The 23,718-nt window shown below is 41.6% G+C and overlaps 2 protein-coding genes across 2 annotated transcripts in view; both read left to right on the top strand.

The window, feature by feature from the left end:
- klf5l (Kruppel like factor 5 like) overlaps positions 1–7,835 on the top strand; it is a 31,066-nt gene extending 23,231 nt beyond the window's left edge. Inside the window, exon 5 of the mRNA XM_079566347.1 lies at positions 7,454–7,835. Within this exon, the coding sequence (XP_079422473.1) occupies positions 7,454–7,632 (179 nt within the window). The 3' untranslated portion in view covers positions 7,633–7,835. The remainder of the gene's footprint in view (positions 1–7,453) is intronic.
- LOC306970399 (protein sprouty homolog 3) overlaps positions 1–23,718 on the top strand; it is a 489,858-nt gene that overhangs the window by 321,115 nt on the left and 145,025 nt on the right. The gene's annotated exons all lie outside the window — the stretch shown is intronic.

Genomic DNA, 23,718 nt, shown 5'->3' with positions numbered 1-23,718 from the left:
AAGTTTAAAATGCTAAATCTCACCGCTGAGTTTCCCAAAAGTGTTTTAAGCCTCGATTATGCAGGTTCTGTCCACTTCCAGACTCTGCTATATTTTAAAACATTAGGCCATAAATATGGAGTTAAATGTGGAAACGTAACACGCAGTTGGCAGGCTCAAGCATTCTTTATTAGTGCCTCAAGGTAAACTTGTTTTGTTTGAAGACGGGATCACAGCGAGACTGTGATAATGAAACAGAGACACGCATTAACAGTTAAAGGTGCATTATGCAACTTTTTACGTGACAAATGTTGATGATAGTCCGTATTTAGCGGCTGTATGAGTGAACACGGCGCCTTTACTTTCCATAATGGTGGTCTCCAGGACGCTCCAGGATCAAATGTTTGGAAGGTTTTCTCTTCTGATCAGAAAACCTACAAAACAATTGCATATAAAAATGTCTCTTGTTGCTTATATTTCACACACAATTGTATATGTTTATGAGGATCTAAAATGTGCAATTTCTATTTCAATTTTTAGTATTTATTCTATTTATGTGTGACCATCTGGGACAAAATTGGACTGTGGGAGGCCACCATCGCCTCCTCTCCCGATGGGCTTCTGAGGCCGAGGCTGATGATGAAAGCAGCCGGGATTAGATGTACTTTTACCACACAATGTTTTAGCAGAACCTGCCGAGTCCTGTTCGTGACTCACTTGTTTGGAATGAGAGATCATAGACGGGCTTTGACTGAACTAGATATTACACGTGATATTAAGACAGCAGCAGATCCGCGTTCACATGGAGGTAATATAATGCCCTCTGCAAAGAACTAAAAGTTACTGAATCTCCGCGGGGTCTTTGTCAAGTGTAGAAGCTGATAGTGCTGTAGTGTTGAGCTCTTCAGACATGTTTTGAGATGCACAGATTGCATTGGTTTAGCGGTTCATATTTCAGTCCTTTCTTAAAAGCTAATCCTCCTGGACGTGTTTAAAACATGCTCCACTGACTTGAAAAGAAAGCATTTACTGTCATTTCCTAATAATAATTGATCTAAACACACTTTAAGACATCCATACAGTTACCAAAGGTGTCCCTCAAGGCTCTATTTGTGCTCCCTTTAAATTGCATGTGAAGCAAAACTATTTCTCACAGTTTTGCAGAAATGCTCGGTTGATCCCGGTCGGTGACGTCTTGCTCTCACTCTGCCCCGTCTTGTTCTTCAGACGGATTTCGGTGGTTGCAAAATCTGCGCTTAAACTGATAATCGCCCGCATTTGCTTTAAGTATAAAAGCACAAGACTGAAGAGGCTTGGGTTAAAGCAAAGTCCTGGGCCTTGGACTCGACCGAGATGTGCTGTGCTGAATATGAGGGTGAATAGTAAGAAACCCTCGGCCTGCAGTACAACTCTGTGGTTTAGGAACAGTTTTTGAAAGAAATCTGCAAAAGGAAAGTTGAGAAATGTTGAAATTGATGATTATTTAGTAACTGGATCCATAATAATCAAATGGCAAAAAAGTCCTTTGTATAGAAGAACATCACGTAAATGTTTTTGAATGGACACCTCTCCACTTTTTAGGCGATAGGATTAGACTGATTTGAGGAACACTTGGACTCGGAAACGACTGGGATTAGGAGTCGCTCTGCTGTTGTTAGCATTGTTAGCATTAGCACTAGCGCTGTGTAAAGAGCAGTTTGCTATCAGCGCGATTAGGGAACAACTCCAAACCCTCTTGTCAAACAGCGGCTGATAAGGCCCACTCTCCGAGAGGTTTATGAGCGGTCTTCGAGAGGCGTTCAGTGTTTGCCCTTCCCTGCAGGAGAAAAACACGCTCTGGGGCGCTGCAAAGTGCCATTAAAGTCAGATATGTTCATTGGAATGTGTGCAGATATTTATGAGCTGGGAGCGAGAAATGTCCAAATGCAGAAGAAATATTCAAGTGTTTGACCTTTCCTTTGTGTGAGGACTTTTTTTGTTGGCTCCTGATCTGTCCGGTTTATCCTCTGAGAGAGAGTAACACTGTGCAAATGGCTGATATATAATATATATATATGCATGTACTATATGATAATCCTGCAGTCTTTCTAGGTTAAAACGTTTTATAGGAGTGTAGGGAGTAGGCTTACAAAGCAGTGGAACAGTCCTGATAAATGTAAACTTTTGGCAGTTTTCAAAATTTAAAACAGTCAAAATGCTTAAATAAACATGATGTTTTTTGTTGAATAAACAGCTGGTGAACTATGAGCTACACATTAATTATGTTTCTGAACCATAAAACATGTGTTTGAGTGATGTCACACCCCAGACCTGGAGTGAGGGCCATTTCATCAGGTCAAAACATACCTACATTCTGCTTAATTCTCTAATAAGTGTCATGTCAGACGCTGGTCATTCCTGTAGGAGGAGTGAGTGGGAACAGACCTAAGTTATAGACTGAGTCTGTTCCATTTCCACATCGGTCTCAACCTAAAACACTGCCCTCTTTAAATATGGTGTCAGATGATTTCACTGTATAACTAGTAAATCAAATGTTTATAAATGTCTGTAAAAAAGCAACCTTCAGTTGGATTAATTCCCATAAATTCCCATTTATTCCCTTGGACAATTTCCTATATGGAAAATTACCAGAGTTTATCAGGCAGTGAAGGAATAATGAGACTTGTAGTTGTTGAACAATCCTTGTACAGTATTGCACAAGACTCATCTATTATCAACAGCATGAAGTTGGTCATTTTTCTTCCTCCGGGCTTTTGTGGGCCTTATAGTCGTAAAGTAAACACGTGTGTGTTCCCCTGTATCGCGGACAAGGGCTGGTGTCAAAGTGACAGATGAACTTTGGCTCTGCTGTTTTCATACACACTGGACCAACTGCATTCTCCTCTCTCCAACTCCAAACACACACAGACTTATTTTAGAAGCAGCAAAGACGCAGGTGTACTCTGTTTACATGCTTTAGTCCTGACTGGGGCTCGGGACAGGTTTATCGTCGCCTGTAACGGTGATTGGTTTACAAATACCACCTATCCTGCATCCTCGAGGCACAAAACAGAAAGATAATGATAATGCATTCCATAACAGATATTTTTGTGCATCAATAAATGGAAACTGCTGGATTCAAATAAGCCAGCCAAGGAAGTTATTATTGAAAGAGATAAATGTGAAATATATTGATGAAGAAATCAACAGGCACTATCCAGGCCACGCTGACTTTCCGAGATCAGACGAGATCGGGCGTTCACGAGGCGCTGCTGGCTCTTCAATCACTCTGATAAACGATCCTCTTCACTCGTCTGTAGTGTTTGCTCTTTCTGTGGACGTATTACGGCGAATGGCTCTTGTGTTGTGTTGGACTTTGGGGGATGAAAGGCTCGAAGCTAAACCGGGCAAATACAGCTGCGCGGCCCCGCTTTGCTATAGCCACACACTTACACTGATTTACACCGAGCCGCCTCACAATATGCCACTGGTACGCGAGCTCTGAGGCGGGCACATGATGATGTAGTGGGCATACGGTAATCCTGCAGGCTTTCTCGTGGCCATGTACCCGGCTGCGTGTCACGTAGGCGACACCACAAGGCTGCGTCGGCGTGAAGTGGCGTGTTTTCCGTCGGCCGGTCTTTGGACCTAACGGCCGTCACTGTGATGGATGGTCCTTCAGCTTTATCTAATCAGGAACGACTGGGTTCAGAGCTAACGAAGCTACGAGCTAAGCAAACACCAGGGGAGACCTGCCTTTGAGCCACGCTCCTTCTATCGGACAACCGCCCTTTATTAGGGCTGCGCCGGTAATTGAGTTTTAATCGAAGCGAGATTAAATCTATAGTCAAGCTCAATTATCCACATGGTGCGCTTCGCCTCCATCGTTTGGAGTTTGGACTTCTGGCTATAAAATGGAAACTATTGTTGTCAAAGCATTAGGGTTCTGTTTGCTTGTTTTGAGTAACTTCCTTTTCACTACTTGCACAATACCATAATGCCGCTAATGTAAACGATATGGCGTTGCGAGCTGTCATCAAACAGACTAATGCTACTAAAACACCTTAAAGAGGGGGTATTATGCTTTTTTCAGCCACATAGCACCAGTCTATGGCACACTACAATGATGACGAAACCTTCTGTTGGTCTGTAAATGCAGTAAATTAGAATAACTGCCTTGTATAAAATTGCTCTTTCAAAATGGCGGTAGCGAAAGACTTGAAATAGGCCTCTGTCTCTTTAAGAACCTCTGACCCTTTCCGACACGCCCCCTCCACACGCTGTCTGTGGCATCACAACAACACTGCGCTCGTTGTCTCAACTGTATTGAAACTACGATCGGTGCATTTTAATTTTTATTGTTGGAAAGGAGCTACTGTTTATCACTTTGTGAACAATGGCCACACAGGATATTATTTGGAGACAAACCTTCCACACCGGACGCTTGGAAGGGGCTCTTGCCTGAAAAATAACTGCTGTTTGGAGGCTATCTCTTTGCATCTGCCATGCCCTATGGATCTCTAACTATACCCCCATGGACGACACCAGGATCTGCAGGAGCCCATACGATTCAAAGACGGACATTATCTGAGCAGGTGGACAATGGTTTTTCGAGGTTACCCGTTAGCTTGTTATAATCGACTACAGCTCATTGTTGATGAAAAGTCTGCAATAAACCACAAATGTGTAGAGCCAGGCTCATTGTGTGATCATCGTAAAGGCTGCTTCGAGTAGTTGCTGCTTTATTGACGTTATTTGTGCATAATATGCTGCCTGTTTTCAATGAATGTTGTGAAGGTGAAGGTTGTTAGCTTGTCGCGGCTAATAGTGCCTTAGCTCCGGGAGAAAACCACTCGGCTACGACTCACTGTAGATGAAATGTGAGCAGTAAACTACGAAATCAACAAGCCAGGCTCCGTGTGTGATCATCATAAAGGCTGCTTCAAGCAGTTGCCTGTTTTAGTGACGTTTTCAATGCATAATATGCTGCTTGTATTCAGTGAATTTTCCCGTTAGCTTGTCGCGGCTAGCTTGTTAGCTCCGGGAGAAAGCCACTCGGCTATGACCCATTGTAGATGAAATGTGAGCAATAAACTTCCAAATCAACAAGCCTGGCTCCGTGTGTGATCATTGTTAAACGGTTCTTTATGTGTGTGGTGGTTTTATTGACTTTATGTGTGCATATTTCTCGTTTTCACGTGATGACTCGAGGTTTAGCTTAGCATTAGCTTTCTCCGGAGGCTCTGTGCATCATCAAGGCCCAGCGCAGAACCAGACACTGAAATAAGTGTTCTTGTCACCGGTTTTAATCCTGGGTGTTTCGGTAACAGAAACACTGATGTGTGTCTTTGTAAAAGTCTGCTGTGGCTCCGGTTCACAACACATGAAGCTAATCCTCCATGATGACTCTGTTTACATCTTAGACACTGCGGGGAGGGGGTTCTGCTGAGGAGCAGTGGTTGGTTACTCGGCTGGTGACGAAAGGTCGGAGGCGTATCCTGGAGGTCGGAGGCGTTTCCTGAAGGAATCAGGCGTTTTATCCCTAAAATGGCTGCCATCGGAGTTTTTACAGATTACTCGAAAATATGTGAATGTGCCAAGGCAACACTTCAGGCATGGTTTTAATGAGGGAATGACTTAATAACATGATGTAAAGCTTGAAAAAGTCCATTTTGCATAATAGGCCCCCTTTAAAAAAAAAGATCAAATTCCACAAAACCGAAGCTTAAAAAAATCTGTACCTTTTTATGCCTTGATTTTGAAAAGTCAATCGGGAAAAGGCTCTTGTTAACTTCGTGTGTAAAGGCCTCCAGCTCGTAGCTAACCCCCAAGGCGCAAAGCATTATGGGTCATGTGCAAGTAGAGAATAACAAAGTGTTTTCAGTAGAAATCGGTCCTAGAGGAACTTTTTTTCCTACTCTACACATTTACTATTTCTATAAAACTAGGCCTAAGGAGTAGAGGCCGGCCAATAACCGATATTGTAAAATCCCTAAATATCGGCCAATCTAGCGCCGATATAAAAGCCGATATCTCCTGGACCGATAGTGATAGAGCCGTCCCGTTTGCATTGGAAAGAACGAAGCCGGGGCTTTAAAATGAGTACTCCGACAACGTCCTCAGGGGAACTGAGAAACATCGCAATGAAAATTGGTTAGCTTCAGGTTTGTTAAATACAAGTTAAATCTCAGTCATTATGGACATGCTGCATGTTATTTTGAAGATAAGAACCGAGAGAGTTCGATCGCTGGGGTAGTTTTAACCTCCGCAATTGTATTTAGGATCGCCGCGCAAAATGCCCCAGCTAGCACCAGCATGCTAACGCTAACGGCAACTAATTAAGGCTGGGACTGAAGCTATGATTGAATCACCTAAAGTAATAAAATAAAGCATTTATGTTTTTACAGGATTATAGGCCAGGCATTTGGGCAAATCTGCTAAAAATGTTGGTCGAAAATATCGGCCAAACATATCGGCATCAGCCAAAAAAAATTCCCAAAATCTGCATCAGCCTTAGACCCATTTCGGTCAAGCTCTACTAAGCCTTTTAACCCCTTAACTCCCACTTGAACCGAGCACATTTTCTCCAGTTTGGCTTTACCCCAGTCCAAAAGCTTCTGGAAAAAAGCTGTGAAAATAGCAACAAAACTGAGACGAAAACAATGATGGAAATGTGACAAAAAAGTGAGAAAACATTGCCAAAAAAAGTTATGAAAAATTGATGAAAAAGTGGCAAAAATGTCACAAAAAAGTCACAAGAAATTGACAAAAAAATGACGAAAAAATGATAAAAATGTGATTTGAAAAAATGACAAAAAAGTGAAAATGAGTTGAATACCTAACAATAAAATGATGGGGAAAAAATCTGATGACATGAGGAAAAAGATCCTCTCGGTTCAGGCGGGAGTTAAGAGGTTAAACATCACTGAACTCCTTCTCTGTAGTCCTACGCTCAAAGTGTGTTCATCACGATGCCATCCACTTGTTAGCTTGTTGCCGCTGGCTACAAATGCTGGCTTCTATTTTGTTTTTACCATGATTAATTCCCCCTGCTGCCAGCGGGAGACACGCACGTCTCCTGAACTTTACAGGGCCAAAAACCAGGGTCGGGTCCGGCGTCGTATAGTTTCCACTGACGGGCCGGTGCGAGTGTTGTGTTGGAGATTAGCCGGTGATTAGCCCAGCGCTGCTTTGTGCTGAAATGCCGTCGCTTGGGTGGAGCCCTCTGTTTACCCGGGCTCTGCTTTCTTTTACCTGCTCTGCTCATATTGACTTTGAAAGAAAAGTAAATACCTCCGCTCTGCGCTTGATGTCTTCTTTTTTATTTAGACAGCTCACTTGGGGTGCCACAAGGCTGCATTTTGGGCCCTCTCTTGTTCAGTGTATTTATAAATGATCTTCCTCAGCTATTTGTCCTGATGTTCATGTCAGTTCATGTCTGTTTGTTCACGATAGTCTAACCCCCGTTTTTGCCTCTGCTTTGCTTCCCTTGCAGGGGAGAAACCGTACCGCTGCACCTGGGACAACTGCGACTGGCGTTTCGCGCGTTCCGACGAACTCACGAGGCACTACCGCAAACACACCGGAGCCAAGCCGTTCAAGTGCATCGCCTGCAGCCGCTGCTTCTCCCGCTCGGACCACCTGGCCCTGCACATGAAGAGGCACCAGAACTGAAAAAACAAAAACAAAACAAAAACTGTATCGCAAATTTCACTTCCACAATGTCACATGTAATCAGCGAGAAGACAAGACCGCTTGTTCCCTGTGCTCCTTCGGGCCCTTTCAGCGAGGTCAGTTCACTTTCCTGAATAGGGCTGCGCAATATATCGGCAAATGATCACAATATCCATATCCCAATAGGCCCAATAGGTCACTCAATGGACCCAGAGCAGCATAAACACTGACTGGACATCACAATGTTTGTTTATGATTTCAATTATAACCCATATCTCACAAAATTGCCATCAATCCGCCTGAGATTGACAAGTATGTTTTATTCATGAATTTCAGTTCCATTTTAGCCTCGTTTTTGGACCTGATTTTGAACTGTTTCAGTCTTGTTTTGACTAAATTTGATTTAATTTAACATTTAATGGCTGCTGTGCACTGTTGCTTTTGTTATGCGCACTCATTAAGCGCATTTTAGACAGACGCGCTTTTTGTCTGATGGAAAAGGCAACTAAAGTCACAGACCAGGGGCGGATCTAGAAAAAAAATCACGGGGTGGGCAGCAGGGTCGGGGATCATTTCTGGAGTGGTAACACATTTTACAATGTCGAATGTTTATAGCGGGGTACGCAGGGTTTGCTTAGATGCAGGCTGAATATACCAGAATTATATACAAAATGGCAGCTTTGTCCATAATATTAGTAGGGGGTTTCTAACTCAGGTAAACTTTAAACCTTTGTAAAAAAAAAAAAATAATAATAATAATATCATCTTGGGAGCCACAGGAGTTGGCACTTGGCTCCTTATTTAGCTCTAAAGTTGTTCTCTGTCCTGTCAATAAAGCACATACTGAGAGTGAGCCTCTGTAGGCACCAAGAAATTGTTTAATATATTGTAATTGCAATATAAGACAGAAATACTACAGTTTCTCGCCAACATTGTGCAGCCCTATGACAAGTTGCCCTGTTTTTTTCCTGATTTGACATTTCTGAGAGGCAGAAATTGTGTTGTCGTGCAGCCACACTGCACCAATGGGCCATGAGTGATCTTGCTCTCGAGTGCATGCCTCGTTGTCCTCCATATTTATGTATGTTTTATTTGTTTTCATATGAAGTCTCGTGAACGCAGCCCGTTGGAGCACAGGGATGAACTTTTACAAATAAGGCTATTCACTTCAGGGAATCTCTGTAAAACACACCACTGCCGCGTCACTGCTCCGGCCTGTAAATATGTTCATACGTGTGCTCTGTTTGAATGAATGTATCGAGATTATACTTGACTGTTTTTGTTTTTTTTTTCATTGTACTTTGATTGAAAAACACAGCTCGGTGCAAAAGCTTTTGAAGAGAGTGTGGGGGACTCGAGGACAACCAAATGGAGGAGGTGCTATTGTAGACGCGTTTTTACAGGAAGATCTCAATATGACTTCATTCAAACAATTATATAAGATGGAACCTCAAATACAGAGAAATGTTTTTTGAAACAAATCTCCTAGTTTTCAAATTGACCACGATTTGATTGATCATGAACCTGGCATGTTCATCTCACGGCTGAAAGTCCTTTGTGCTGATCAACATCATGCAAATGTTTTGGAATGTTGTCCCCACTTTGGGACGCCTTCATGAGAGAATAATGGGACCTTGGTTTAAACGTGCTGAAAGAGAAGACACTGAACATTGTGACTGTTTTGTTTCATGTGGATTGACCCAGTTATGACATTTTTATTGACCAAAAAAAAACGAAGACAAAAGAAATCTGCATTTTGATCGTTACCATTGTTACTATGATCGAACTCTTACCTAATTCTTTAAAACGTTGTGATGTCACGTGTCTAAGGTTGGTTTAAAATGTAAGAATCCTGTATTTATTAAGCACGTGTTCTCAAAGGCTTTTGCACCGAGCTGCTTGTCTCATGCTCAGCCCCAACTCAAACTGCCCCCATTTCCGGCGGAAAAGTTAATAGTAATAATAACCGATAGCTGGTTTTGCCATCACGGTTATTTGGCTTTGTTTGTGCCCGTTGCTGCGGCGACGGGTATTTGCTCAGAGAGGGAAAACCGGGCGTGCCGGCGGGTTACGTAACAGCGATTGTTTTGAAAAAGCTCTGACGTCGCCGTGACTTAATGCATAGTTTTACAGTGCGCCCACACATCCAACTGTCGCTCACGCGAGGAAAAAGCCAAAGATTTCACTTGTGCAAAAGATTCACTTCACTTCGCAATTTGACCTTGAATGAAGTAACCGGAAATGTGTGTGTTTCCCGTCGGTTGTTTTTAGAGCACTTCAGTGTAATCCAATGAGAACAAGAGGTAACTCGATGGATTTGTTTTACTTTTACCAACACATTCTTTGTCGAGAGCATTTAAAGTTGAAGGTCCGCCATTTTGAATTGACTTATCAACATAGTCTATATGCAAAAAATGATCATTGTTTAATCTTTTGACTGAATTGGCCAACGTCACACTCATGTTGAGACTCCAATACATATATTGGACAGGTCTCCCTCAGAAAAGAGGTTGATCTCAAAGGACTTCCTGGTTAAATAAAGGTTAAATTAATAAATAAAAATGCAAGCAAATAATTGGACGTTAATCATCGCTTAATCATTAATATTTTACCTTCTCTGGTCAACACGAATGAACACATGACCTTTGAAAAGGCTCTGTGCGGAGAATGCTTTTGGCTAACTTCCTGTTGGCCAGTCTCGTCACAGACACAGACATGCCGTTAGCTTTCGGAGCCTGTTCCTGTTAGCCTAACTAAAGTATAGCGAGATGTGTTTCTTGGCATTTATATAGCCTCATTTCTGTGGCATCTCTATCATTAATATATTATAAGATGTTTAGTGGCCATTGGGTGTGTCTCCGACGCCACAAAAAGCAGAAACGTAACTGAATTTGGGTTAGCATTTAGCTAGCTGAGGCCACTGTTATGGACCCCCTCACAAACAAGATGGCACATCTCACGGGGCATTCCATCAATAAACTTATTACTATTACTACTGTTTACGCCAGGGGCGCAGATAGGTTTTTGAAACTGGGGGGGACAAAGCTGCTCAGGCATGACAACCTATCAAACTTAATTGCCCATCATTGCAAGACAATAATGCGTATTGGTACGGTTTCTAATCACTCACCAAGCATGCCACATGACGTATGAAAAAGCAGTCCTGACGTAGGCTACACTGTCTGATAACCAAGTAAACCAACAGCTCGCGTTTCGCATTTTGACACACGCACAGCCCAGTCAACACAAACACATGAGCGCAATACCGTTTCTCGCCGCATATCAAAGTGAATGGTCAAGGGAGGCGCTGTTTCGCACATTGCAAAATGCTTGCAAGATATTTTTCTTCATAAAAGTGAGGGGGACGGATCCAGGTGAATGAAAATCTGGGTACGTCATGTCCCCCCCGTCCCCCCCGCTATCTGCGCCCATGGTTTACGCTAATCCCTATCAGAGGTAGAGTCGCCAAAATATTTACTCAAGTAAGAGTAGCGTTACTTGGAAAGGATTTTTACTCAAGGACAAGTAAAAAGTTGTGACCCAAACAATTACTCAAGTGAAAGTAAAAAAATATATGGAGAAATAATATCTTGAGTACTATGAGTAACTGAGCAAAAAGAAAAAAAGCCATAAATTGTGTGAAACCAAACATAAAATCATGTGGAAATCGTGATATTTATAAAGAACATTTTTACTCAAGTAAGAAACAGACACTTTGCAGTAAAAAGTACCGTTTGATAAAACTACTCAAAGAAGTAAAAAAAAATGTAAAAGTTATGAATGAACTAGCCTCTTTATTCACCTAGATGACAACAGCTGAAAACATCTGGACTATTTGAATATTTATTTTATTTCTGTTAGCTAACACAGCTAACTCTCCATAGGAATAAAACTTGGACAGGAAACATCCGTTAGCCTAGCAAGTTAGCATCACGTAGCTACGCGACAATCAAAACACGCTATGATTTCAGATTCGTGTCCTGTGTTTTTTTTTTGTTTGTTTTTTCAGAGACGGAACCGGCACTTATGATGAGCCACTTAAAGCACTGATTGAAAATGCGAGCAAAGTCTGGGAAAGAAAAATGGCGGACCGTTCGATCTGAAACGCTACTCCAGAGAGCCCTGTTTCATAAGATAATTTTTTTCTTTTTTTTTTGATTTTTGTGGATTAAGTTCTCCTGTCGTTGTTGTAAATATGTGGCTGTTATTCAGTAGAAGACTGTAAATATGGTTCATGTTTTTAATATTACACTGAATATTTACATGTCTTTAATAATGGGATTTTTCAATCATTTTTTCGGTGTAGCTTTACTCGGTTTTTTTTGTTTTTTTTTATACTTGTTGACACCGACCGGATTTGTTTTTAAAATGCTTTACACGTTTATAATTACGAACAACTAAGGATTATTGTTTGAGGAAAAAAAAATTACTGTTGAAATGAAATAAAGATTTTTCAATAAACCGAGTGTAATGTTCATCTTTAAGGCGAGACACTGCAGGTGAATAGGGAAAAAATGTATATTTACAGATATCAATTTGAAACTTTTGCTGTCGATCACTGACATAAATGTGAGAAAAAAATACATTGCAAGTTTTCTGTCATTTTATCTTTTCATATAAGAACAAGGTGTTTTATGCCTAAAAATGCCCCAAATTTCCCATCTTTTCGGCGACGAGATCTGAATAATGGATAGAGCTACATTCAAATGTATGGTTTCATTTTATTGATAAATGAGTTACAAAGACTTTCTCTGAGGGGATTTTGGATTTCTTATTTAGTTTTAAAATAAGCTGTTTTTTAGTGGAAAAAATAGTAAAAATTTAATTTTCGCCTTATTTTTTGACATTCAAAACTCAATAAATGGGGCTTAGGGATTAAATAATAAAAAATCCCTCTGATAAAATCCTCCAAATATTGTTCAGTCCAAGGCTGGAAAATGTGAAGTCTTTAGGTCCGACTGACGTGGACATAGCGTCGCCACAATGACAGAAAAATGTGTTTTGAGAAAAAGGCCCTTGAAATTGTGTTCTCCCATATAAGTCTATGGGGGAACATTGAATCAGTGCAATATTTAAACATGTTTTTGTCAAGATTAGGTATATTTTCTGTTTCCGGGTGAAAGCTTATATGTTCAGAGACCAATTTGGCCCAAAACCTGAAAACTGAAAAAATTGAGTTTAGCCTGTAGTGTCTCCCCTTAAGAAAAAAAAAACTGCAACAGGAATGAACTTGAAGCGACGCCAAACGTGCTCCCTGGATGTTGTGTTACATCTATGGCGCGGTTTTAAATGGCAGAGTTCATTCGAGGCGACGGCGTCTTCCTTTCAGCCGCACGTGACGCCGGTCGGACCGGTACGGCAACACGCGAAGGACAAAAGAGAGAGGGTGGACGGGACAGGACGGACGGTGATGGAAGGGAAAGCCAGGAGCACGTGAAACTGCATCACTTACATACTTCGGAAAACGCACGTTCCAGAGCAGGATAAGCGACCGCGGGGCGAATGACTAACCCTAACCCTAGACACGACAACTGTGGGACAATGGAGGCTGTCCCTGCAGGGCCACCGTAGATCCAGGTTAAACAAAGGATGAATGAAATGGCACATGCCGCCGTTAAGTTCCGAACTGTGTGTGTGTGTGTGGTAACCGGAGGCAGTTTCTCAAATTGAACATGTTGTTTCCTCATCGCTGACTGGAGCTAAGTGCTTTAAGTCCCAGGTCTGAACAGGTCCAAGCTCCGCTCCGACTGAAGCTTTTAGAATGATTCACCGCGCTTTTACTCAATCCGCTTCAGATCATTTCCTGCTCCGGATGTTTTCATGAGTGCAGGGATGATTAGGGGGCGACGGTGGCTCGGATGGGAGAAGGTTTCTGTGCTTTACTCTAGAAGTGTTTTTGTTCCAATGTATTACTTTCACTTTACTATGTGTGAACTATGAACTTTATCATTCCACTACATGTACTGAAAGGCTTGTAAGTAACTTGGGGTCCATCCGAAACCTCAAATAAGTAGCTTCTGTGTCCTAATCCTTTCATGGGGTCAACTGTTAGATCTCTATGCAGTTAGTGAACTAGAGCTTCAGCTGCATTTGCCCAATTCGACCGTCCTTACCCAGGTCGGAAAACACAGGGGAAACATCGGCAACAGCTGCGTCATGAAAATCTGCATTCCCCATATAGAATTGGACAACAAAAAACACTCCCACTGCAGACACTGACTTTAATAACTCACATATGAACCACAATAATGATTTGAAGCCACACAGAAAACGGACGAATATAAAAAGCTCCACACCCACAGCTTCGTCACAGAAATAAAAAATGCTCTGGTCAAATATCCCACCAAAATCCTGTCCTTTGGTTCATCCTCAGAGAAAGATTCTGCATTAACACAGTGAGGTCTGCTCCTCCTCTGCGCAATGTATGCAAATGAGCCATAGGCTTAAAGGGGCTACATGCAAGTTCGCCATTTTAGACTCACTACTGCCACCTCAGGTCATACGCGTAACTGCACCTTCTATATTAAAGGAATAGGCCACCGTTTTTACATACTGAGATATGCTCTTACCTCACTTTAGCCGAGTTAATATATCCCCGTCTGGTCTTTGTCCGTGCGCTCTGTCACGCAAACGGAGCACATACGCAGCCTCTCCCACATGTCATATAGCTCCAAAAAAGCTCACGATAGAAGCTACCAAGCTCTTCCACGTGTTCCCTATTTAAATAAAGTTACGTGAAGTGTTTTCATGCGAAGTATATTTACACAGAAATGTAACATGTCGATTTTATAAGCCGATAAAAAGGGGGACTATATTGTGAGGCGTAATGATACGAGGAGTAAAACGTCCGCGCAGTAACTCCTAAAGACTTCCCCCGATCACTTCCGTCAATAACGAGACTGTCCTCCAACAGAAAACGACACAAGTGGTCGTTTGTCTTATCCCTTAATTACGACCATATAAGACGTTTACTAAAACAGCGCCCCCAAGCTCCCATTGAGGGTATGCACATTTACATTACATTTAACCCGATTCAGAAACGACTTTATTTTACGTAGTGTTTTGCGATGATGATTCCAAAACTCAAACGCAAAGAAATAAATCACAAACTTGCAAAATTAGCCCCACATGCAATAAGTAAAGCAGCCCCAGATCTTCAGCCCCGCCATACCTGAACTGAACGTCCAGCGGTGCCAAAGGCTCTCCAAGCGCGCTCTGCGCTATTACGCATCACACCTCCCCAACCGCAGCAGCGGCTACAGGTCACCATCCTCATCATTTATTACATTATATGTGTGAGCAATAGGTTATCGCCATTTTACTCACAACAACAGCGACACCAAAGCACAACTCACCATTGACGCCTTCCTGTCTTCTCCTCCATATGCGTCACTGCCAACTCCATAAACTCTCCTGTCACTTCCATCTCTGTCCTCAAACGTCCTCGTGTCTCAGACTCCGTGTCTCCCGTACGTCCGGTTGTCCGGTGACCGCGGCGATCCTCGGATCCGCCCCGGGTTCCAGTGCGTATGATGCGGGTAAACTCCTCGCGTCATCCCGGCAAAGTCGGGCCTCGGCTCCGCAGCTGTTCTCCACAAAGTTCTCCGTCTCTTTCAGAGTTCCTCTTGAAAACGTGCTGCCAAATGTCCGGATGAAACTGAGCTCGTTCATTTCTCCGCAGTTTCGTCATTTAAGGATAAAAATATAAAACATTACAGCTGTGTTTAGCTCGCGGGTTTTTCCAACTAGATTTGACGGACACTCGCTCTGTCCAATGAAAACACGTGAATCAGCTCGAGGGCGTTTGGGCAGGTGAGCCTGCGCTCTGATTGGCTGAAGGGTCTGTACGTCATATCCAGTAATATTTGTTAATAATTATCATCATTATATTATAAACAATCTGAAATAAACTGTTGTAGAGCATTTCCTCTGATGTCTGTGATTTATATGAACAATGTTACACATTTTATTATTTTTCTATTCAAAATAAATGTCTTGGTCATAATAGTCATTCTACCCATATGTGTTTCTATACATGACATAATGGGCTAAACACATGATGCAGATTAAAGGTTAAGATCATTTATGTGTCATTACAAAATGTGTCTCTGCATTTGGCCCCTCCTTCGACTGGGGCGACCTGTCAGGAGCAGTGGGCAGGAGCGTGGAGCATCTGGGGACCATCTCCAGATGTGGAGCCGGGCTGATGGTCAGAATCACCTGCTGGAGGATTCACCTAATGCACATGTTTTATGTTTAAAGCAAATGTAATAGAGACACTGCAGATGTGGCACTTTGTGTCATGTGAATGTTTTGTCATGTCTGATTGTGTGTGCGCAGATGACAAATCCCCCTCTGGGGCTAAAGACGTTTATCTTATCTTATTATATCTTATCTTATGTTGGGGTGCAGGTGAATTCCACACTGAAAGGGAATTGAACCCAGGACCCTCTTGCTGTGAGGCCAGAGCACAAACCACTCAGCCACATGTGCCGCCATCATGTAAATCATACAGACGACTGTCAAGTGTGTTTTAATAAAGCATAGAAATGTAAACATGACTTTATCAAATAGTAATGAGGAGGTTGCATTATTTCTGATCTGTTTTGTGCAGAGGAACATCATCATCATTCCCTATGATGTAAACTCTAATGAACAGCTGCAGGGACAGATGTGCTTCATGGAGTTCTGGACAGTCCAATTGTGTCTAGTTCTTTAGGTTCCTTTGTATGCCAGTGTACGACACTGAGATGGTCAAATGTACACGCTCACTTTTATGTTACATGACTTAACACTGATGATCCACATGTGGCTGTGGCTTCTCCTGTGGCTCCACCGACATCACATATGATCAACCAACACACACATGCACCACATGTATGTGCGAACCCTCACGGTCCAGATGAAACGTGACATGATGAAAACTATAAGAATTATGTTTTTGTTTCTTAATTTTATCATAACCCGAGTAAATGTTTGTCTAATTAAGGTTTAGTGTTGATAAAGCAGAGAAAAAACATAAAACAATATTGAAAATTCTGATATGTGTAAAAAATACCCCCGAAAAAAATAAATCACAATTATTTTGATAAGACACAAGAAAATTAATACAGGTTTAGATTCATTGTGCTTTGATTCATTTTCATTTTTTTCTTCAGTTTGCCGCTTGCAGATTTACTCAGTAAAAAGAGAACTATACACTTGAGTACGGATACTACTTCAAAATAATATTACTTGAGTAAAAGTAAAAAACTCAAATAACAATTGAAAATATAAATAAATGGATCCCAGAAAGAATAGTTATTGCTGCGGTAAATATATAAATGCCTAAGTAGTAGATAATAAGAAATGTATAAATAAATAAATAAATCAAATCAAATACATAAACCCCTTTCTTTTTTCTTCCCACCTGTGCACCTTGCTATAGGGTTAAATCCTGCTTTAGTCCATATAAATCACAGGCATCAGAGGAAATGCTTTACAGCAGTTTATTTCAGATTGTTTATAATATAATGATGATAAGACATACTGGATATGACATTATGACGTAGCTGACTCTTCAGCCAATCAGAGCGCAGGCTCACCTGCCCAAACGCCCTCGAGCTGATTCACGTGTTTTCATTGGACAGAGCGAGTGTCCGTCAAATCTAGTTGGAAAAACCCGCGAGCTAAACACAGCTGTAATGTTTTATATTTTTATCCTTAAATGACGAAACTGCGGAGAAATGAACGAGCTCAGTTTCATCCGGACATTTGGCAGCACGTTTTCAAGAGGAACTCTGAAAGAGACGGAGAACTTTGTGGAGAACAGCTGCGGAGCCGAGGCCCGACTTTGCCGGGATGACGCGAGGAGTTTACCCGCATCATACGCACTGGAACCCGGGGCGGATCCGAGGATCGCCGCGGTCACCGGACAACCGGACGTACGGGAGACACGGAGTCTGAGACACGAGGACGTTTGAGGACAGAGATGGAAGTGACAGGAGAGTTTATGGAGTTGGCAGTGACGCATATGGAGGAGAAGACAGGAAGGCGTCAATGGTGAGTTGTGCTTTGGTGTCGCTGTTGTTGTGAGTAAAATGGCGATAACCTATAGCTCACACATATAATGTAATAAATGATGAGGATGGTGACCTGTAGCCGCTGCTGCGGTTGGGGAGGTGTGATGCGTAATAGCGCAGAGCGCGCTTGGAGAGCCTTTGGCACCGCTGGACGTTCAGTTCAGGTGTGGCGGGGCTGAAGATCTGGGGCTGCTTTACTTATTGCATGTGGGGCTAATTTTGCAAGTTTGTGATTTATTTCTTTGCGTTTGAGTTTTGGAATCGTCATCGCAAAACACTACGTAAAGTAAAGTCGTTTCTGAATCGGGTTAAATGTAATGTAAATGTGCATACCCTCAATGGGAGCTTGGGGGCGCTGTTTTAGTAAACGTCTTATATGGTCGTAATTAAGGGATAAGACAAACGACCACTTGTGTCGTATGGATTTGGAGGACTTGTTGTCAATAACCTTTAGGAGTTACTGCACGGACGTTTTGCTCCTCGTATCATTACGCCTCACAATATAGTACCCCTTTTTATCTGCTTATAAAATCGACATGCTACATTTCTGTGTAAATATACTTCGCATGAAAACACTTCACGTAACTTTATTTAAATAGGGAACACGTGGAAGAGCTTGGTAGCTTCTATCGTGAGCTTTTTTGGAGCTATGTGACATGTGGGAGAGGCTGCGTATGTGCTCCGTTTGCGTGACAGAGCGCACGGACAAAGACCAGACGGGGATATATTAACTCGGCTAAAGTGAGGTAAGAACATATCTCAGTATGTAAAAACGGTGGCCTATTCCTTTAAGCTTGTGCATGACGGCACTTCGGACCGAATTAACACCTTTTTGAGTGACAGTGCAGGATTTTAGAGGCAGTTGTGGTGAACAGGTCTGAGCTCATTCTACACATTAGGACATGGCTGGAACATGTAGGGGGAGGAAAATACTCGATTTCAACCCGGATAGAATCAAACAGACAAAAGCAGCGATTGAGAAGATTTATTGACATGTATATTAGTTTTGGCGATCAGACCCCGGCGGTAACATCGATGAATGAAAGTCAGTATGGATGAACAGCTTGTAGTTAGGGATGTCTTCCCCCGGAGCCTGGACACTGGTGCTGGTATGGAAGACCCGTGAAGATGCAGCAGGTAGAAGCCGTGGATGGAAGAGGCGGAGATGGGGTGGAGGTGGGTCGCAGCACAGCTGGGAAGCGAATGATCCATGATTGCTGGGGCTTAAAAGCGGGACCGAGGGCGATGATTGGCTGCTATGGAGGTGCGGCTCTTACGCCGATGGCTGAGGTGGAGTTGTGGCCCTCTCGGAAACGATCATTAGCTGGAGGTATGTGATGCTGAAAATCGTCTCCCAGGTTGAATTAACGCCTAGGCTTCATTTTAACATTTTTAAACTCTGTATAGTCCCTTTAAGTTTCTAAAGCACAAACTGCCTTCATTGAGGCCTGAGGCAGCTCTTTAAAGCGGGGGATTGGCGGCGCGGTGGCTTACGGGACGGCCACTTAGGGACCACCAGATGATAGTTAGCACTGAGGCGCTTTTTCCTAACTCCTTCCTCTCCGACAGCCCAATTCGGAGGCTTCTCATCATGGCCGACGCTGACGCACATCCGGTTACCAATTTTACCAATTTTCACTGTTTTGTTCCTTGTTCTTTATGCACACTGTCAATAACCGCTTTTCAATCACTGGATTTGAATGCGCATTTTGAAGTTTCACATTAGTGACGGGTGATGGAAACACCGAACATCGTAACTGGAGCCCTTAAAGGGACGAGACGGAGTTTGAACATGTTAAAACGATGTATTTTCCTCCCCCTACATGTTCCAGCAGTGTCCTCTACAATCCTGCACTGTCACCCAAAAAAGTTGTTGATTCGGGTCCGAAGTGCCGCCATGCACGAGCTAATATAGAACCTGCAGTTACACGCAAGACCTGAGGGGGCAGGAGCGAGTATAAAAATGACCAACTTGCAGCTAGTCCTTGAATTGGCATAAAATGTTAAGCCACTCGCTGGAGGTGGTTTTTGATTTTTGCGAATAAGCGTTAGTGCGTACAGCTGCTGGGTCACTGAAAGGTCAAATGCACGCAAACATGAACTTTTTTTTTCTCCCATAAAAAGTTGAGTAGTTCCCCTTTAAATTGCTGCTTATTTTGCTGACCTGCCCCGCCCCCGGCCTCACGCACAGATGAAGTAATAGAGTTGTGTTTTTCGGACATTGCTGGGGTCTTATTGCGGCGTTTCTGCGTTAATGAACAACTCAAACTGACTCCGCTCTGAGGCTCATAAAGTTTCAGAGCAAACAGTGAAAATCGGCCTCACTGTCCAAAGAGGCGTCGGTCGGGGGAGATAAGTTCACGTTCACCGTCTCTTTAGTTTGATGGTTTCAAACGGTGTGGGCTGAAGTCAGCGTGTTGGATGTTTTATTAATAAATAACCACACAGATTCAGCAAAATGGCTACCCTCCCTTTTTGTAGCCATTTTTGTTGACTCTTTTGTTGCTTTTTTGCTGTTGTTTTTTTTTTTTGTTGCTGCGTTTTCATCCTCACGTCTCATTTTTTGCCAACTGTTTTATTGCTTTATCATCGCCTGTTTTGCTGCGTTTTCATCCTCATTTACATCTCGTATTTGCCGCTGTTTTGACCTCGTTTTCCGAGAAGCTTTTAACCTCTTGCCACCCGCCTAAATAAAATGAAACCAAATGCATTCTGTCCTCTTTGGCCATTATATAGGTCTGTATGACGCCTCATTTGAAAGCTAAGACCCACAAAACTGATCTTTTTCCCCGCATTGTTGCTGTGTTGGGTCACCTTATGTATGTTTTTTTTTTCTCTTTTTTTTTTTTTTCATTTTTGTCACATTTTTGTTTAATTTTTGTCACATTTTTGTCACATTTTTATCACTCTTTGGTTGAGTTTTTGATGAATTTTTGTCACATTTTTGTTGAATTTTTGTCACATTTTTTGTTGAATTTTTGTCACATTTTTGTTGAATTTTTGTCACATTTTTGTTGAATTTTTGTCACTCTTTGGTTGAGTTTTTGTCACATTTTTGTTGATTTTTTGTCACTCTTTGGTTGAGTTTTTGTCACATCTTTGTTGAATTTTTTGCCACATTTTTGTTGAGTTTTTGTCACATTTTTTGTTGAATTTTTGTCACATTTTTTGTTACATTTTTGTTGAATTTTTGTCACATTTTTGTTGAATTTTTGTCACATTTTTGTTGAATTTTTGTCACATTTTTGTTGATTTTTTGACACATTTTTGTTGAATTTTTGTCACTTTTTGGTTGATTTTTTGACACATTTTTGTTGAATTTTTGTCACATTTTTGTTGATTTTTTGTCACATTTTTGTTGAATTTTTGTCACATTTTTGTTGAATTTTTGTCACATTTTTGTTGAATTTTTGTTGAATTTTTGTCACATTTTTGTTGAATTTGTGTCACATTTTTGTTGATTTTTTGTCACTTTGTTGTTGAATTTTTGTCACATTTTTGTTGAATTTTTGTCACATTTTGGTTGAGTTTTTGTCACTCTTTGGTTGAGTTTTTGTCACTTTTTTGTTGCGTTTACATCCTTGTTTTCTTCTCATTTTTTGTGGCTGTTTTGGTGCTTTTTTCCCCCAGAAGCTTTTTGATTCGGGTAAAGCCAAACTGGAGAAAATGGAATCCGCTCAGGTGGGAGTTAAGAGGTTAAACTGAACCGAACTGAATTGCTACTGTCTGCAGCTCAAGTAAGATGATCCCGTTGAAGTCCTACAGCTCCCTCTTGTGGTGGATGCGGCCATGTGCGCTCTGCTAGTGAAGCCATTGAAACGAATCAAATCTGTGGATTCAAGGCGGGTCAAAGTGAAGTCCTAATCATAACCACAGCACCAAACTTGAAATCTGTGAGAACTTTTTTTTTAAGATGTTGGTAAGTGGATGCTTTTACACTTAAAGGAAAAGGCCACAGTTTTTCCATACTGAGATATGTTCTTACCTGAGCTTAGATGAGTTGATGCGTACCTGTCTGGTCTTTGTGCATGCGCTCAGTCACACAAAAATATGGGGGAATACCTATAAAACTAATATACAACCTATCTTTTTATTGCAAAAGAAAGCAGTTAGAGTGATCAGCCATGCAGAATACTTGGCTCCAACAAATCAATTTTTTATTACACTAAATATCTTAAAATTGCGTGATCTTGTTGATGTTTACACAGCAGTTGTGATGTACAAAGCTCACAATCTCATGCTCCCTCAGTGTTTACAGGAGATGTTTCAAACTAGAGAATCTATATACAACCTTAGAGGAACTGATCTGCTACAGAAACCTCTGGCGCACAGTAACACTAAGAGGAGGTGTTTATCAGTCAAAGGCGTTGATCTATGGAACGGTTTATCTATTACACTTAAGGGCTCCAAAACTATTAAAGCATTTAAAAAAATATATAAGTTAAACATGATAGAGAAGTATAGAACACTTGAATGAAGACCATTAGAAGAGAAGTCGATCGAGGATACATAGCATAATTTCTGATTGTTGAAGTCTAAGTTTTGTGCTTAAGTGTTTCCATCGTTGGTATTAGAGAAAGTGTATAATGTGTCATCTTTGGACACAGAGTCACAGTTGTAAAAGGGGTTAGGCAGAATAAGTCTTGGCTTCAGCCTGAACCCCCTTCGGTCAGGCATCATTTAGATTAAATTCTTAATGTATGTGTTTTCTTATTGTATAATGTCTAAGATCTTTGGAAAACAGGTGATTTAAATGTTCATAATGACAGAAGAAACTAAATTAACTAACAAAAAGACCAAAGACGTTGTTAGCATTTAGCCTCTCCCAGCATATTCCTATAGCTCCAAACTGGGGTGAAGTTAGGAGCGACCGAGCTCTTCCACGTTTTCCCTAAATAAAAATACGTGACCGTTTACACGATCGATAGAAAATCGACGTTTACTTTTGTGTAACTATACTTCGATCGTGTAGCTTTTCACATAACTGTATTTAAATTGGGAAAACGTGGAAGAGCTTTGTCACTCTTAACTTCACCCCAGTTTGGAGCCATAGGAATATGCTGGAAGAGGCTAAATGCTAACCACGTCTTTGGTCTATTTGTGTGACTGAACACACACACAAAGATCAGACAGGTACACATCAACTCGTCTGAGCTAAAGCAAAAACATATCTCAGTATGTCAAAACGGTGTCCTGTTCCTTTAAATGGCTTAAAGGGATTGTAAACATCAATGCATTACAAACTTAAAGGCGCGCTATGGAACGTTTTCTGTAAAAATAATAATAAAAAGAAGTGAATATCAGTGCGTATTTGACCTTTCAGTGATCCAGCGGCTGTATGGGTGATTAGCTTGGCACCTATGATGCTGCAGGATCCATTTTATTTCAGGTTGTTTAGGATTTCTTGTAGGTTTTCTGAATGTAATGCATATGTAGCCATGGAGACGGCTCAATCAGCAGTGAAAAACCAACCACAAACCCTAGAAAAAAGTTGACCATGGCGTGTCTTAGGATGGAAAGTGAATGCGCAAAGCTAACCATCCAAACAGCCGCTGGGTCACTGAAAGGTCAAAGTTGCATAATGCACCTTTAATACAATGCAATAGGGAGCTTGGGCCGTAACTGACTGTATAACACTTCACTTAGAAAATGGATTAAAATACAAACACTTCTTGCTGATGCTGGTATTATTATGCCTCTGAAAACATGTCTGTCTTTGCTGGAGAGCGATCATTCCCCTCTCTTAACCCCTTAACTCCCACCTGAACCGAGCACATTTTCTCCAGTTTGGCTTTACCCCAATCCAAAAGCTTCTGGAAAAAAGGTGGGACAATAGCAACAGAACTGAGACGAAGACAATGATGAAGATGTGTCAAAAAAGTGAGAACACTTTGACAAAAAAAGTGACGAGAAAATGACAAAAATTTGACAAAGAATAACAAAAAATGACAAAAATGTGAGAAAAATGACAAAAAATGGACAAAAAACGACAAAAAAATTGGACCAAAAAATGACAAAAAATGGA

Source organism: Gobius niger (genome assembly GCF_951799975.1).
Source record: "Gobius niger genome assembly, chromosome: 11".
Taxonomy (NCBI): domain Eukaryota; kingdom Metazoa; phylum Chordata; class Actinopteri; order Gobiiformes; family Gobiidae; genus Gobius; species Gobius niger.
Note: the sequence above shows the minus strand (reverse complement) of the source record. Positions and strands in the feature narration are given on the sequence as shown.